The sequence below is a fragment of the Stomoxys calcitrans genome, chromosome 4, assembly GCF_963082655.1.
Source record: "Stomoxys calcitrans chromosome 4, idStoCalc2.1, whole genome shotgun sequence".
NCBI classification, from domain to species: Eukaryota; Metazoa; Arthropoda; class Insecta; order Diptera; family Muscidae; genus Stomoxys; species Stomoxys calcitrans.
In genome coordinates, this window is record NC_081555.1 from 28,480,476 (window position 1) to 28,497,960 (window position 17,485).

General features: G+C 40.8%; 1 protein-coding gene across 1 annotated transcript; it reads right to left on the minus strand.

The window, feature by feature from the left end:
• Window positions 1-8,305: 8,305 nt before the first annotated feature.
• On the minus strand, window positions 8,306-15,645 carry LOC131996886 (uncharacterized). Its single transcript, XM_059367071.1, has 2 exons — window positions 15,362-15,645; window positions 8,306-13,786 (listed from the first exon to the last, which is right to left on the minus strand). The coding sequence occupies exon 2, from the start codon at window positions 13,508-13,510 to the stop codon at window positions 8,306-8,308; it is 5,205 nt and encodes a 1,734-aa protein (XP_059223054.1). The 5' UTR covers window positions 13,511-13,786; window positions 15,362-15,645.
• Between the last annotated feature and the right edge of the window lie 1,840 nt (window positions 15,646-17,485).

Below are 17,485 nucleotides of genomic sequence, written 5' to 3' on the forward strand. Positions count from 1 at the left end.
GCTCCACATAGACATGGTCGGTAAATATGCCCGATTTATGGGTGTTTAGGGGATTGAGGTGGTCCCCCAAACACTAAGCCCTGAAAATATATCAGCAACGTGCTCTATTCTCATATATCTATATATCATTTATTTGAACCCCATATTGCCATTGCCCTCAAATTGGATATCAAATTCGTTTTCTAATCTCATTTAAACTCCTTATTGCAAAAGTCAGCACATATGTCCTGTTTGGGGTATTGGACCTAAAAACTATGAATATTTAGTCCCACTCTCTTTAAGACCCAAATTGTCTTGGTGAGCAAATATGTCCTATTTGGGGGTTGTTATGGTGGTGGGACGTCCGCTAGACAGTTGGCTCCTAATGTTGATATCAGATACGTGGTCTACTTCCACATACTTTTAATTTGAGCTCCATATTTCCATAGTCGACAAATATGACCGGCTTGGGGGGTGTTGGCCTTGAAAATATATATAGGATTCGTGTTCCACTTTAAAAACCCTCTTATTTGAGCCTCATATTGCAATAGTCAGCAAATATTTACTATTTGGGTGATGTTGTGGGGGTGTGGTGGCCCCATAGACACTTTTCCCGAATATTGATATCAAATTCATGCTGTACTCCCAAAGACCATTCATTTGAGCCCCATATTGCTATGGTCGTAAATTTTTCCCCTTTGGGGGATGTTTTTGATGAAAGGCGGCCCCCCAAACACTTGGTCCCATATTTGGATATCAGATTCGTATTCTACATTCAAATACCTTTTACTTAAGCCCCATATTTCCATGGTCAGTAAATAAGACCTGTTTAGGGGGTGTTTTGGGGAAGGGGTGGACCCCCAGAAACGTGGTCCCACATTTGGATATCAGATTCGTATTCTACTCGGAAATACCTTTCATTTGAGACCCATTTTGCCAAGGTCGGTAAATATGTCCGATTTAGGGGTGTTTTGGGGCTTGGGGTGGTCCCCCTAGCACTTGGCCCGACAATTGGATATCACGTACGTTTTCTTATCCTAAATACCTTTGATTTGAGTCCCATATTGACGTGATTGGCCTAAATATATGTTTGGTAGGTTTTAGGGTGGGGCGGCCCCCTCAAGGTACCCTATCCGAAATGTGGATACCAAATTTTTATTTTTAGGGTACTATATGAGAGCACACAAAATTTCGCTTAAATCGCACCACCAATCTCCGAGATCTGGCGTTTCTGAAAATTTGGGTAAGGGAGATATCAAAAAATGTAGTACCCTATTTTCACCACGGGATCATTATGCACCATCTGTGAAAATGTCAAGAAAATCGGTTCAGCCGTTTCTGAATCTATAAGGAACACACAAACATACAAACAAACCTACAAACAAACACAAATTTATATATAGGTTCATATATAAGATTCAATCAGCGTGCCGTAGACCGACACCTCTTTGGGGAGAAGCTTTTGCAAGATATAGTACCTCACAAATGTCGCCTGTATTAGGAAGGGATGGCCAACGCTGAAAACTTTTTCTGATGTTCTCGCCAAGACTCGAACCCAGCGTCTTAGGCGGTTAACCGCCGTTGAAAAGTTATTGCCCTTATGGCAATTTTACTGTCGGTAAAGATGTTCACACTCGACGTCCTTGTGTAAGCACCACACTACATCACGCATTCCGTGATCGCCCGGATCTCCGCCTGCTGGACCGTATTATGGTCAGACAGTCTAAAACAGATCTCAGTCCCTGGGTTCTAAATGTAAACCCCCAGACCCACTCTGTCCCCTAGCTTTGATCTATCCGTGACAATGATCATCCAGATGGCAATACTAGGGTTCCGTCAATCCAAGACTGTGCCGATGGCAGCGGTGCCTCGCACTCGACTTCAAGGTTCATCGGATCGGAAAGCTCTTCCATTATTATGGGAGCAGACGGTATGAGCTGCTCCCATCCTCGTCTCATAGCCGCAGTGGCTGCCTCACATTTAATTTGTATGTCAATGGGTCGGATATCTGGAATAGTCTCCAGTGCCCTAGTGGGCGGGGTCCTTATCGCTCCCCCTATGCCAAGACAACATGCTCTCCGAACCTCTTGTATGGTCCATATGTTGCACTTTTTCTCCATAGCAGTCCACCAAACTACTGAGGCGAAAGTAAGTATTGCTGTAGAGCAAGTGGACTATCCTCGGATTCAGGCCCCACTTCGAGCCTACGGCCCGTCTACATAGTGCCCAACATCTGTGAGCCTTCTCAATACGCTCCTGAATGTGACACTTCCAATTCAGTTTCCTGTCCAAGAACACAACCAATTATTCGACCTTGTCAGATTTCGAAATCGTCTTATTGAGGAAACGTGGTACGTAAAATTGGCCCACCTTCGTCTTCCTCGTGAACATATTTCAGTCTTCTCTGCTTTAACATTGAGACCTCTGGATCTATGCAAGACCCTTTCGGCCCTCCTGCATAGCTCGTTCGGACCCTTACCGCTTAGAAGTATTATAACATCGCAGGCGGGTTCAATTCACTCCTCAGTCACCATCCGTAATAGGTCATTTATGGAGGTCACCCATAGGAGTGGCGATAAAATGCCCCCTGTGGCGTGCCTTCTGCCACTTTCTCCCTTATATTTATACCATGGAACACACAATTTATCCACCTGTTCCTTAGCATATGGTTTATCCAGTCTCTAAGGACCGGGTCCACCCGGTACTGGTCTAAGGATTGGATCAGTGTGTCGGTCCGCATATTGTTAAAAGCCCCCTCGATGTCAATGCATAAATTCCGTAATTATAAACCTTCGATCAACGTCATTATTCCAAGATTCCGATGTCTCCGTGAGTCCCTTCGTATTCTGTGGAAAATGGGTTTTCATCAAAAGCCTCAACACGTCCTCCGTTGTCTCTGCTCTCACTCCCATGTCGTCTACTAAAGATTCAGTTTGGACATGGGTTTTTGAGAGAAACTTTTTTATCTTGGCCGCGTCATTAACGCTATCGACCTGTTCGCAGAAAAGCTTCCGAGAGGCACATTTTGCCGCTCTGGTAATCTTATTGTATTCCATGAGCCGTGTGTAATACACATCCCAATAAACTTCCGTTTTTTACGACGTGCTCTGTTAAAAAGTCTGCGGACCTCTTTCCCAATATTGCGAATCTCCCCGGTCATCCAGGGTTTTTCTTGGGCTGATTTCCTTTCCCGAAGAGGACAACTGTCTTCGAAGGACCCCACCAGTGCAGTCGTAATCCTGTTAACATTTTCGTCAATGTCTTCTATGCTTGGACAATCTAAATCATGTCGCCCAAGTCTTCTTCTGGGTAGCCTTCCGAATTTTGTCCATTTGGTTTTCAACTTATTCTAGGAGCTTATCGGATTCGGCGCTGGCCGTGCTTTTCTAATCCTAATGTAGCGATGATCAGAGAAAGATGTTCCATGGAGACCCTCCAATTGTGAACCTCTTCGATTAGATTTTCTGAACATATCGTCACATCTAATACCTCCTCCCTAATCCTATTAACAAAGGTAGCGGTTTTACCAATATTAAGTGTTATTAGGTTGTAAGTATCCAAGACCTATGCCAGGGCTTGGCCCCGATTATAAGTGTTGGTACTACCCCACGAAATGTGGTGAGAGTTCGCATCGCACCCTATCAGTACCTCATTTCCTGTCTGTTTAGCTTTCCTTATTAGCCGTTGCAGCTCCGACGTGGGTGGCGGTGTCGGAGAGTCGAAAGGCAGATAAAGTGATGACAGGTATGCTCCACTATTGCATCCGACGTTGACAACTCTGTGGAAAAAATGTATAATTAAAATTTTTATGGCAAATAACGGAGGTCCTCGGCCGATATGGTTCAGTCCAGAAACTTTGTTCCGGTTCGTCTATGGCTCCTGAATTAAGGCAATATGAATCTTGCCCTTTCCGATTTTCTCCATCAGAGCGGATGTCGCTGTCTCGCTCTGGTGGAGGTTTATCTGGATTACCTCAATCATTGGTCCTCCAGTAGATGGGCATCTTGGGAGTAGGTGACCTTTCTGTCATTGCCTGATGTCATCGTTTTAGGTTCTTTGCCTAGTCTAGTCTTCCGACTCTTTATAAAGTCGGTAATGGTTCCATCGTCGGGTCTCTGTTCGTTAAGCTGTATTGGGTTTTCATTCCCTGTACTGCCTGATGTTTCAATACTAGGATCTTTGCCTATCTTAGTCTTCCAAATATTAAGTAATTGGGCTTCTTAGGAGTAGGTGATGGTACCATCATCGGCTCCCTGTTCGTTGGGTTGCATTGAGACTCCTGTCGCTGCGCTGCCTAATGTTTCAATATTAGGATCTTTACCTATCACAGTATTCCGAATCTTTAAGTCGGTGATGGGTCTGTCGTCGGCTATGTTGGGTCTCTCATTACTGCACTGTCTGATATTTTAGTGTTAGGATTTTTGCTTCTCCTAGTCTTTCCAATACTCCGAGACGCCGTGATTGTCTCGTTGTCGGCCCCCTGTTTGTTAACAAATGACCATTTTATTGCAGTATTAATGAAAATCGGACGAACATACATAAATACTGTCCGACCTTGACTATAGTTGGGTCAGATATCGGGAGACCTAAAACTACCCACTGTTTAAAATTTCATCGAAATCGCATAAAAAATAAAGCTTTTTGTGGGCTTCAGACCCTTTATCGGCAGATCGGTCTATACCACAGCTATATTTAAATATAGTCCAACATCAACCATATTAAGCTCGGATATCGACATGCTCAAACCGACTCACTGTTTCAAATTTCAGTGAAATTGGGTAATGAATAAAGCTTTTATTTGCTTCAGACCCTTTATCGGCAGATCGGTCTATATGGCTGTTATATCTAAATATAGTCCGATCTAAACCATATTTAGGTCAGATATTGGGAGGCTTAAAGCTACTCACTACTTAAAATTTCAGCGAAATCGGTTAAAAAATAATGCTTTTATGAGCTTCAAACCATTTATTTGGAGATCAGTCGATATGGCAGCTATATCTAAATATAGTCCGATCTGAACCATATTTGGGTCAGATGTTGGGAGGCCTTTAACTACTCACTGTTTCAAATATCAGCGAAATCGGATAAAAAATAAAGCATTTATGGGCATTAGACACTTTATCGTCAGATCGGTCTATATAGCAGCTATATCCAAATATGGTAGAACTAAACCAGCGTGCATCAAAAAGACGTATCTGTGCCAAATTTCAGCTCAATATCTTTTAACGTATTTTTTTACGTCTCTATTAAGGCAGTTGTTATTGTTGTAGCCACATTTTCATGTGGAGGTGGCGATCTTCGTCAAGCCCCTGTAGGTGAGCAAGCTCGTTCCGGTCCAAAGGACCGATCGCCGTAGAAACAGTGTGGCCATTGGTTATTTAAAGGCGCCAATAACTTGCCTTGTCACATCGAGCTTCATAGGCACTCAGTATTTGTGCAAGAGTCGGTGCCGCCCGAACTTTTACTAAGACTCTCCGCTCGATACCGCTGATTGTCACAATACTCCGTATGAAGCACACTAACCGCAACCTGTGAACCCGCCCGGTAGCTCTCAGCTAAGCTACTCGTGACAGCAATAAAAACCACAAAGATGGGACCTCAATGTTCCAGCCTGGGTGGTGCTCACAGCTATCCCGTGCAGGGCCCACCACTGGTATTTGCTGTATGCATAAATTGTTTACAGGGACGTCTATAGTTTTTTCGTAGTTTTAAACTTACAAACGTAAGAATATTTCGTCATACAAAATTAAGTTTATTTGCAATGTGTTAATCATCATCATTAAAATTAAAATAAGAATAAAAGAACATTTAAGTCGATGCGCGCTATAAAACTTTACAACCCACAACAAATATTCATTAAAGCGTTTGCAATGAAATGGAATTTGTGTATCATAATTTAATGAATTTTGCATGAAAAATTTTGTAATTCATTTAGATAGGCATAACATGACATGGGTGGCGTATAAGTAATATGAGCACATAGACCCATTAAGTATACGTGGATGGAACAAATATGTGTATAGCGTGTGAAGCATTTGTAGGTTTATATAGGGTGATTTTTTTGAGGTTAGGATTTTCATGCATTAGTATTTGACAGATCACGTGGGATTTCAGCCATGGTGTCAAAGAGAAAGATGCTCAGTATGCTTTGACATTTCATCATGAATAGACTTACTAACGAGCAACGCTTGCAAATCATTGAATTTTATTACCAAAATCAGTGTTCGGTTCGAAATGTGTTCATTCACCGTTCAGCGATGAGGCTCATTTCTGGTTGAATGGCTACGTAAATAAGCAAAATTGCCGCATTTGGAGTGAAGAGCAACCAGAAGCCGTTCAAGAACTGCCCATGCATCCCGAAAAATGCACTGTTTGGTGTGGTTTGTACGCTGGTGGAATCATTGGACCGTATTTTTTCAAAGATGCTGTTGGACGCAACGTTACGGTGAATGAACACATTTCGAACCGAACACTGATTTTGGTAATAAAATTCAATGATTTGCAAGCGTTGCTCGTTAGTAAGTCTATTCATGATGAAATGTCAAAGCATACTGAGCATCTTTCTCTTTGACACCATGTCTGAAATCCCACGTGATCTGTCAAATACTAATGCATGAAAATCCTAACCTCAAAAAAATCACCCTTTATAATCGTTTTGTGAATATTGGAATTGTTGGTATACCAACAAGGTAATAATAAAAATCAGCCAGGCTAGTCTACATAAGTAGGTCGGTAAAAACAATTTTTACAACATTCTTATAAAAAAAAAATATTTCTGCTTTCATTTATGTAAACCTATTACAGGTCGGTCATGTATATATGATTACTTTATTAGTTTTTTCTCCAAAGTGAGGTCGAGCTTTACAATATGAGCAAAGCAATGGTAGTGAACAAGAAAGGCGTATTTAATAAGGTGGCCGCATCGGCGAATTGCTGCAACATCCGATTGGTCGAAGCAAATGTTCGGCAAATTTGCTTCGACCAATCGGAGCAAGATGGAAGAAGTTTATTAATTTTTGATCTTGTGAAGCAAGAAATAACAAATTTAAAAAAAATTTTAAAAATTCCAATTAGCTCCAGAGGCTTTACCCACAAAACCACCAAGATGGCTGGTTTAAATAGTTTTCATTAGGTTATTGTAGCCGTAGATAGGTACTGTTCAATATCAATAAGGGATTTTAGCTATTTGGGAGTAAATGAGCTGGGATTTGTGTCATTAATGTGGAGAAACTTTGCACATGGCAAATTCATACTACGGAGATGTAGTATATTTTTCGTTTTGTTTGAAAATTACTCCAAATTCACTATTTATATTTTTTATTTTATTTCAAATAAAATAAAAGCTTCAAGTTTATTGAGGAATGAATCACCTCACTTGCCTTTTAAATGAAAACCCGAGATGATTGAGTTCAAAATGGGATGATATGGTTGTCTTTTATTTAGAGGGGTGTATGGGATACAACTTACATTTTATGTAGATGATAAAAAGCTGCAGAGAACCAACCACTTGGATGTGATGCTGTAGTAAAAAGAGATCGAGACTTCTTCGTGGCAACACCAAGAAGCATCGGCCTCCACTCAATACAACAACACACAAAGAGGATGGTTAACTTGTTGCCATACTATTAATTTGGAATACTGGGATGTTTCAACAGTGACTTAAAAACTATTACATGGTAATTCAAAATAAGGTAAGGTAAATTAGATAATCAATTCAAATAATTCAAAATAACATCAGAGGGAAACTACTTTCAACATCCTGCCCCCCTTGGCCGGAAAGGGCAACAATTATAGAGCGCGTTTGAGCTGGTTCAATATACGAAAAGCTTTCTCCAGGCACCGTTGAGATTTTTCTGAATTACTGTTATTACCATAACGTAGTCTAGAATTTGCTGAGTTATGACCACCTCTCTCGGCTGGACGCAATTGTGTAGTTGGACGTTGGCATTTGTTTTTTAGAACTCTTCTTCTGTCAGCTCGGCATCGTTCTGGTTGTAGTCTTTGTTGAATTGGTTCATGGAGTAGGGTGTGGTGTCCCCTTTCGCAACGTTGGCATAAATTAGTTGATGTGCACTGTGCTGTTTTATGCGAACGGGCCAAACAATTTAAGCAATACTTATGGCGAACAACAGCACGACGACGATCTTTGACCGCCATTTTTAAGAACTGTCTACAATATCTAAGAGGGTGATAATTTTTACAAATTAGGCATTGATGGATTCTGGAATTTCTTCTGTCCCTGTGGAAGACAAAATTTTGTGTGATGATATGAAATAATGATAATTTCAAATAGGTACGTCTTGACAGAAACGATTGTAAGGAATATTTAAGATTGAGGAGCATTATATGGTAAAATACACAATTTTACTATTGGTCTCCTTAAGGTCCCAAGCTGAGTCCTTATATCAGCTACCCGGGCAAGACCGTCTGGTCCTAGATAAACTTTTGTAATGCGACCCAACCGCCATTCACACGGAGGCAAGGAGTCGTCTTTAATAAGGACGAACTGGTCTACGGATAAATTCTTTTGCAAACGCTGCCACTTGTATCTGCTTTGAAGTTCCTTAATGTACTCATCCTTCCACCTCCGAGCAAATTGGTGTTGGATAGATTTGAGTTTATCCCATTTGTCTACAATAGGAAATGTCTCGTCAGTAGCCTCCGGCATAGCAACCATAGGAGCACCTCGTAAAAAGTGACCTGGGGTCAAGGCTAATAATTCCAAAGGGTCGTCCGTCATCGGTGATAGGGGTCGAGAATTTAAGACCGCCTCGATTCGTACTAAAAGGGTGCAAAATTCCTCGAACGTGTATTTGGCATTCTGGGTTACTTTCCGAAAATGCATTTTAAAGGATTTCACCCCAGCTTCCCAAATTCCCCCCATATGTGGGGCATTGGGAGGAATAAAGGTCCACTGAAATCCATGTGTAGCGTACTTTTCAACAATATCCTTGGATATGGCTTTGAGAAAATGGACATATTGGAAATTAAATGCTCTCTCAGCCCCCACAAAATTAGTACCATTATCCGACATCAACTTTTGTGGCAGGCCTCGCCTTCCAACAAATCTTACAAAGGCAGCCCGAAATGAGGCAGATGAAAGGTCCGAGCAGAGTTCCAAATGGATGGATTTCGTACTTAGACAAATAAAAATGCAAACATAACCTTTAAGAAATGTAGCCTGTCGTAGTCGAGACACCTTTATTGGAAATGGTCCCGCGAAATCTAGACCTGTTATGGTGAACGGAGGGGAAAATTTGCTTCGTTCAATAGGCAATGCTGCCATGAACTGTGTTTGGAGGCGCTGTTTATATGCAATGCAAGTTTTGCATTGATGTATGCATTTCTTTATTGCTGATCTAAGCCTCGATACATAATATTCGCTTCGAATTGTCCTTATCATTAGGTTGTGTTCGGCGTGCATCAAAAAAATGTGAGTAAACTCGATTAATAAAGTGCAATATTTGGACTTTACGGGGACTATGATGGGATGGCGTTCGTTAAAGGCGAAATCTGAATTTGAGATTCTGCCTGAGGCTCTGAGTACCCCACATTTATCAATAAAAGGATTTAGAGAATATAAAGGACTTTTCTTGCTAATAGGTTTTGACGTCAAAAGTGAATGATATTCCTTGCCATAGTACTGCCTTTGGGCCAAAGTAATTAGCAAGTTTTTTGTTTCGGTGAATTCGGAATGTGTTATAATTTTGGAGTCTTGAGTGTGTTGTTGTCGTTTTTCTTTGTGGGAGTTATGCAAAAACCTTCGTACATAGCAAATTACTCGTATGGCGCGGTCCCACCTTGAAAATCTTTCTAAGGGATCTACAATTTCGTTCATATGGAAAACATTTATCTTTTTCTTTTCGGGCGGGTCAATATATGCAGGAAGAGACTTTGGCCATTCGTTTGGCGGCTCTATAAGCCATGTTGGACCCTTCCACCACAAGGAATTCTGCATGAGGTCCATAGTATTACAACCCCTAGAACCCACATCTGCTGGATTGTCTGCTGATCGAATGTGACGCCATGAAATGTTACCAATATTTCGAATAATTTCTGCTGTCCTATTAGCGACGTATGTCTTCCATGATGATGGCGGTTTTTCTAACCAGCCGAGGACAATCGATGAGTCACACCATAAGTAGAGGTCATAATTATTTATCGGGAGTTGAGACAGTACTTTTTTCACCAACCGAGAGAGAAGTAGAGCACCACACAATTCCAGTCTTGGTAGACTTACGGGTTCTAGCGGAGCCACTTTGGTTTTTGACACAAATAAATTAGATTCCGTTGATTGATTTCTTTGGACACGTAAATAGATAACCGCGCAATACGCCTTCTCAGACGCGTCACAGAAACCGTGAATCTGCGTAGAGACAAGGGGGGCAAACTTTACCCAGCGAGGAATATGTATGTTGGGTATTAGCTGTATGTTATCTACAAATTGATTCCACTTGAGCAGGGTATTGGGTTTGACGCTTTCATCCCACTTAGTTCCTTCCAACCAGAGATGTTGTAGGAGCATTTTTGACTGGATTATAATGGGCGAAATCCACCCCGCCGGGTCAAATATTTTTGCGACAGTGGACAGTATTTTTCTTTTTGTAATATCTAATTGTTTTTCTATGGGTTCTATTTTATATGAAAAACAATCTTTCAGCGCGTTCCACTGTATTCCAAGCGTTTTAGTACCGCTTGTTTCTGCGAACTTGAGAAAGTCACAATCTAAGAGTGATTCGTTGGGAACGGATTCCAGTATATCTTTGGTGTTTGCCGATATTTTTCTCAAATGAAATCCAGCAGATTCCAATACCGTAATGATTTGAGAGAGCACTTTTATAGCCGAATTTAAATCATGAGAGCCTGTCAGAATATCGTCTACGTATGTCTCATTTCTTAAAATATGTGCTGCCTGAGGAAAACGATCCTCAGAGTCTTTGGCAAGCTGTAATAATGTCCTGATGGCTAAATATGGTGCACAATTTACACCAAATGTCACCGTTCGGAGTGTGAAGTCTTGAATGGGATCGCATGGGTTCATCCGAAAGACGATTCGTTGAAAGGGAGTGTCTCCATCATGGACCAAGATCTGGCGATACATCTTTTCTATATCACCGCAAAAAACGTACTGATATAGCCGCCAATTAACGATCAGGGTCATGAGGTCCAGTTGTAGGGTTGGTCCAACTAATAAGATGTCATTTAAGGAGTTGCCTGAGTTACTTTTCCTTGAAGCATTGAAGACTACCCTTAGCTTAGTACTCCGACTGTCGGGCTTCATAACCGCATGGTGAGGCATATAATATGAGTGAAATGAACCTTGGGAAATTATTTCCTGAGATGATGTTGGTGTCATATGACCAAGTGTCAAATATTCGGCCAAAACATTTCGATAAGTTTCGGCAAACTCGGAATTTTTTTTCAAAGAATTTTCCATACCAATAAACTGGATGAGGGCTTTAGAACGAGAACACCCCAAAGGCATCTCCCGTGGAAACCCAGGTTTGAATGGAAGTTTAACCACATATCGGCCATCCTTATTCCTATACGTGGTCTTCAAATACAGAGATTCGCAGAACTCATCTTCTTTCGAAAAGGGAATCTTATTCGGTATCTCTTCCTGCTCCCAAAATCTTCTGAGTTGTGTACTAATGGCTTCGTCATCCATTTCAGAAATTCCAATGGAGAATGCCGAAACAGATTGACACTGAATAGGCCCGCTAATAATCCAACCGAATATTGTGGCTTGAGCAAGGAGAGATTCAGAAATCTTACGTAACCCGTTTATGAGAAGAGAGGGCATCACATCGCTGCCGAGGAGCAAGTCTACATTCCCAGGAGTGTAGAAATCAGGGTCTGCGAGTTCCAAACCCTCTATGCCACTAAAATTGGTTTGTGACTTGGCTATCTCGAAATTAGGTAAAAGCCTTGTGATTCTTGGGACAACTATCGCTCCCAAATTCACCTCAATCTCATGCTTCTCTGAATACAGAGTTAACGAACATATGGAATTAGAATTTGCCACAATTTCACCACCCATTCCATGGATCTGGAAATTCTTATTCTCAACCACAAGCTTTAATCGCTGCTGAAGAGTCTTCGAAACAAAAGAGCGCTCAGAGCCTTGATCAAGAAAAGCTCTTGCTTTTAACAAATCACCATTGTGCTTTATTTGGACAACAGCAGTAGGTAGCAAAGTGTTTCCTTTCCAAGAATTGTCAGCATTAGAAGTAAAGTGTGAAGCTGTTTCCAAAGTTACATTGCTGTGATGCGTATAAGAAGAATCCGGGGCTTCTTCTGGGGCCTGAGATTCGTCGCTAACCGGTGATTTTGGACTATAGCTTTTTTGATTAGAACTAGCTCCATTTCGGGTAAAATGCAGTAGTGAATGATGGTTCTTGTTACAAGTGTTGCATGTGAATTTGCTCTGACAGTTCTTCCGAGTATGAGTATAAGAGAGACAATTAATGCATATGTTATTTAAGGAGACAAATGTGCTTCGAGATTGTGGGTCAAGCTTTTTAAATTCTGGGCATTGTTTCAATGGGTGGTTAAGTTTGCATATCTTGCACGGGAAACTGGCTTCATTCTTGGTCACAGTAGTACTTTCCCTATGAATTTCTTTAGTTGCAGGTCGTGCATCTTGAATGCTATTCAAACGTTCCACCACTTCATACCTATGTGAGAGAAAGGTGTCCATTTGTTCCCATTCTGGAAGTTCCTTGTGAGATTTCAGGGACTGTTCCCACAGGGAGAGAGTTTCGTGGGGAAGTTTAGTGGAGCAAATGTAAATAAGTATAGGATCCCAGTCCTTTGTCGAGATATTCTGCGCCTTCAGAGCAGAGAGGCAGTCATTAATTGTGCTTCGCAAGTATTGAAGGGACTCACAACTTTCGGAAGTAATGGGAGGTAAATTTAGAAGAATTTTAAGTTGATTGTCCACTAATATCCTTTTATTTTCGTACCTCATACGCAAAGCCTCCCATGCTAAGCAAAAATTTTCACCGCAGAGCTTATACTTCTTCACAATCTCTCCTGCCTGCCCGCGACACTTGAGGCGGAGGTGATAAAGCTTTTGAACAGGCGGTAGTCTAGGGTGATCGACATATACCGCAGAGAACATGTCTCTAAATGCTGGCCATTCTTCGTAGCCTCCATAGAACAGCTCCGTGTCGCAGGGAGGTACCTTTATAGCTAAATCGGTAGCTGGAATGTCATTCGCTATAAAGGAGGAGCTTATAGGGGAAGCAACAAAAGTTTTCTGCAAGTCGAAGATATTCGCCTTACAATTATGAAAGGACTTCGTGCATGTGCTATATTTGCCTCGTGCCGCTTCCAATGACTTCTGGTCAAGGTCGCCCTTCTTATTGATAAGAAGTTCCTTATATGACCTTTGCACCTCTGACCATCGATGGTTCAAGTCATGCAAATTTACCTCAAGCATTGAGTCCGTAATTTCAGTCTTTGCAAGGTTATCAAATTCCGAACAAAATATTACCAAATCATCGGAATAAAATGTAAAATCCTCCATAATGGTTTGTGTCTTGGCTTAAAAGAGGAATATAAAACTCAGGTATTGTGAATTCAAACGGGGTTATCTCTTAAAACAAAGGGATTGTTTATCAATTGGGTCCAAAAAATACTGATTCAAACCAATACTGCGTGTATATTATCTTTACATTGCAATTAGAAGAAAACAGATTCCGCATGCAGGGGGCAATACAAGTTATTGTAGATGAATTTCATACCAGTTAAAACGTCCAGCATGTGTGCCAAAAATTAGTCTCTAGCGGCCTTTATAAGGGTTCTAATCGAGAATAGATTTATAAATTAGAATCAAATACTATTGCATAGTACAACTCCAGTTAACATAAATAACCAGCTTGTGCAAAAGGTGAAAAATTATATATGGTACCAAATGTGTGTTATTGTGAATCACTAATGTAGAAATAGTGTGGCGTACTTTAAGGATGATTCCAGTTTATTATTCCAGATTCCATTTAGAATAAATGGAGATCTGTGATTGTTCAAAGGTGGTTATTGTGTTGGGCATTTGCATTCAACAATTATTAGTCTAATCGGAATGTGTTGAGTTTCTCCTATATTGGCTTATAAACATGCAAAAAAAAAAATTGATGACGCCTATTGTGAATGTTGGTGAAAATGTGTTAGGCTTTGATGGTGTGTCCAGAAATCTGTAGGCAAATGTAGTAAAACTATCATGAAACTAAATTCTACCGAAAGATGGTAGTTTTCGTTCGCCTGTATCTTTCTCGGAGGGAACTTGGATTGTTCAGCCGTAAGAAATGAGATGGTTCATATTTTTTCACTTATCTTTCTAGCTAAAAATTGGAATTGGACTTACATCATTAATCCAGCGGGACATCACCAAAGAAAATATACTGCTGACGAGGTGGTGCAGTTGAAAGGGTTTAGAAATTGGGTGTCCCTGTCTATTGACTTGGAGGAATGAGTCGGTGAGAACAATTTAGTTGTACAAGCCTTTCGAAATTTTGTCGCCTCCTCTTTTAAACAGGGATGTACATACATTTAGATAACGTGGTTCAGGCGAAGACTACGTATTTATGTACGTTCTGTATGTTTTCCAAAAGAAATATTGGATATTATTCACATTACTTTATGCGATGATGGGGCTTCCTGTAATTGGAAGTTACGATGCCGCCGCCTTTATTATCGATTAATTAATTTTGTGGTTTTGCTGAAGTGTACAGTTCCTGCAGAATGTGCCCGTTTCCAAGGTTGGTGGCCTTGAACCGTTACCTACACGTGTCAGGGCCTTGTAACTAAAAATTTCAGCAATTCTTCGCGTTCTCGTTGCGTGGGATGGAGAACAATAGTTTTCCACCGATTTCACGATCTTGAACTAACTTTCCGTTGTCTGATGAAAAATATTTAATAAAAACTTATAATTCTCCTTTCGGTCTTGGCACATGTAAAAAAACGACAGTTTGACATTTGTTACAGCGAGTTAGGGTTTCCGTGATACTAACAAAATGAACTTTTGAGGTATTTAACCATTAAGCTGTGTTCAATAAGGGTTCGAAGGACCATGTTCAATATCAATAAGGGATTTTAGCTATTTGGGAGTAAATGAGCTGGGATTTGTGTCATTAATGTGGAGAAACTTTGCACATGGCAAATTCATACTACGGAGATGTAGTATATTTTTCGTTTTGTTTGAAAATTACTCCAAATTCACTATTTATATTTTTTATTTTATTTCAAATAAAATAAAAGCTTCAAGTTTATTGAGGAATGAATCACCTCACTTGCCTTTTAAATGAAAACCCGAGATGATTGAGTTCAAAATGGGATGATATGGTTGTCTTTTATTTAGAGGGGTGTATGGGATACAACTTACATTTTATGTAGATGATAAAAAGCTGCAGAGAACCAACCACTTGGATGTGATGCTGTAGTAAAAAGAGATCGAGACTTCTTCGTGGCAACACCAAGAAGCATCGGCCTCCACTCAATACAACAACACACAAAGAGGATGGTTAACTTGTTGCCATACTATTAATTTGGAATACTGGGATGTTTCAACAGTGACTTAAAAACTATTACATGGTAATTCAAAATAAGGTAAGGTAAATTAGATAATCAATTCAAATAATTCAAAATAACATCAGAGGGAAACTACTTTCAACAGGTACCAAGTGAATGCTGATATTGATGGGCGGAATAATTAATGTATTCTAACAAATGGCTCAAATAGGAAGACTGTGAAAAGAGTACAATCACCACAAGGAGGGGTTGTGTACCCCTTATTGTCCCTTGGATATTTGTGGGACTTTCAGGTCATTTAGACGGTTTAAATTTGTTGGCTAAGAGGATGACGTTGTCATCATGATGTGTGACTGCACAGAGTGCATACAGAATGCTGACAAAATTGGCCAATGGGCTTGACGTAAACCCCCGAAAGATTAACATGGTACTATATGGGTTGCCCAAAAAGTAATTGCGGATTTTTCATATAGTCGGCGTTGACAAATTTTTTCACAGCTCGTGACTCTGTAATTGCATTCTTTCTTCTGTCAGTTATCAGCTGTTACTTTTAGCTTGCTTTAGAAAAAGAGTGTAAAAAAGTATATTTGATAAAAGTTCATTCTAAGTTTTATTAAAAATGCATTTACTTTCTTTTAAAAAATCCGCAATTACTTTTTGGGCAACCCAATAATTTGGTATGTTCAGGCGACATCTCCTAGAAGTGATGGAGCTGCCGCTCTCACTACTGAAAGTCCTGAAAAGCCATTGCGATGTCAGGACTTTGACATCGCAATGGTCTGCAGAGTCTTAATAATTTTGCAGGGATACTAAACTCAGACATGGCTTGAAATACCTTTAAACGTAAAAGAGTATCGAAGGCGGCTTTGTAGTCAGCAAAGAGATGGTAGGTGTTGATTTGTCCTTCTGGGGTTTTTTCCAGGATTTGGCGCAGTGTGAATATCTGGTCCAGGGTGGATTTACCAGGTCTAAAGCCACATTGATAGGGCCCAATTATCTCATTGACTTTAGGTTTTAATCGTTCACACAGTACGCTCCAAAGTATCCTGTATGCTATGGGGATGAGTCTTATTCCTCTGTAGTTGACACATACCGTCTTGTCTCCTTTTTGTGTACTATGTCCCGTACACAAGAAAGGAGACAAGACGGTATGCTGAGGTTCCAATCATCGGGTATGCGTTCTTCTAGCCAGATTGCGCCGATAAGCTGATGCATACGCCTTATCAGCGTGTCGCCTCCGGTCTTAAACAGTTCAGCGGGTAACCCGTCGGCTCCTGCTGCCTTGTTGTTCTTTAGTCGGGTCACTGCTACTTGCACCTCATTCTGACTAGGAGGTAAACATTCTATACCATCATCAGGGATTGGTTCTGCGGTATACTCTTCGCCGCCAACATCGGACACTAGCATTTGGGTAAAATGTTCTTTCCATATCCTCAGCATGTTATCTGTATCAGTTACCAGATTTCTTTCTTTGCCTCTGCAGGAGGATGTGCCTGCACCAAAGCCATCGGTTTGATGTTCCATTCTTTGGTAAAATTTCGTTTTCGTTTTTCCTCTCCTTTTCTCCCGATACCTCGTTGCTACTGATTGCAGGGTTGCTCTATATAACGCATTATAACCATGGTTCTTGGAGGAGGCTTCCGGTACCCAAGTACGGATTTCGCGGCATTTTCCATGGAGTGGGAAATAGTTTGCCACTGCGCCATTATATCATCGAAACAAGGAGTGCTTTCATTAAGCAGTTGGGTCAGTCGAGTGGAGTATGCCGCTGCAATTTGTTGTGTTTTCAGCTTTTCAATGTCCAGCTTCCGTGCAGTGTCAGATCGTACTTTCCTCGCCATGTTCAAACGGGTGCGAACCTTTGCTGCAACAAGGTAATGACCCGAATCTTTATTCGCTCCACGGATCGATCGTACATCTAACACGGTGGATATATGCCTTCCATCTATCACAACGTGATCAATTTGGTTCCTCGTGT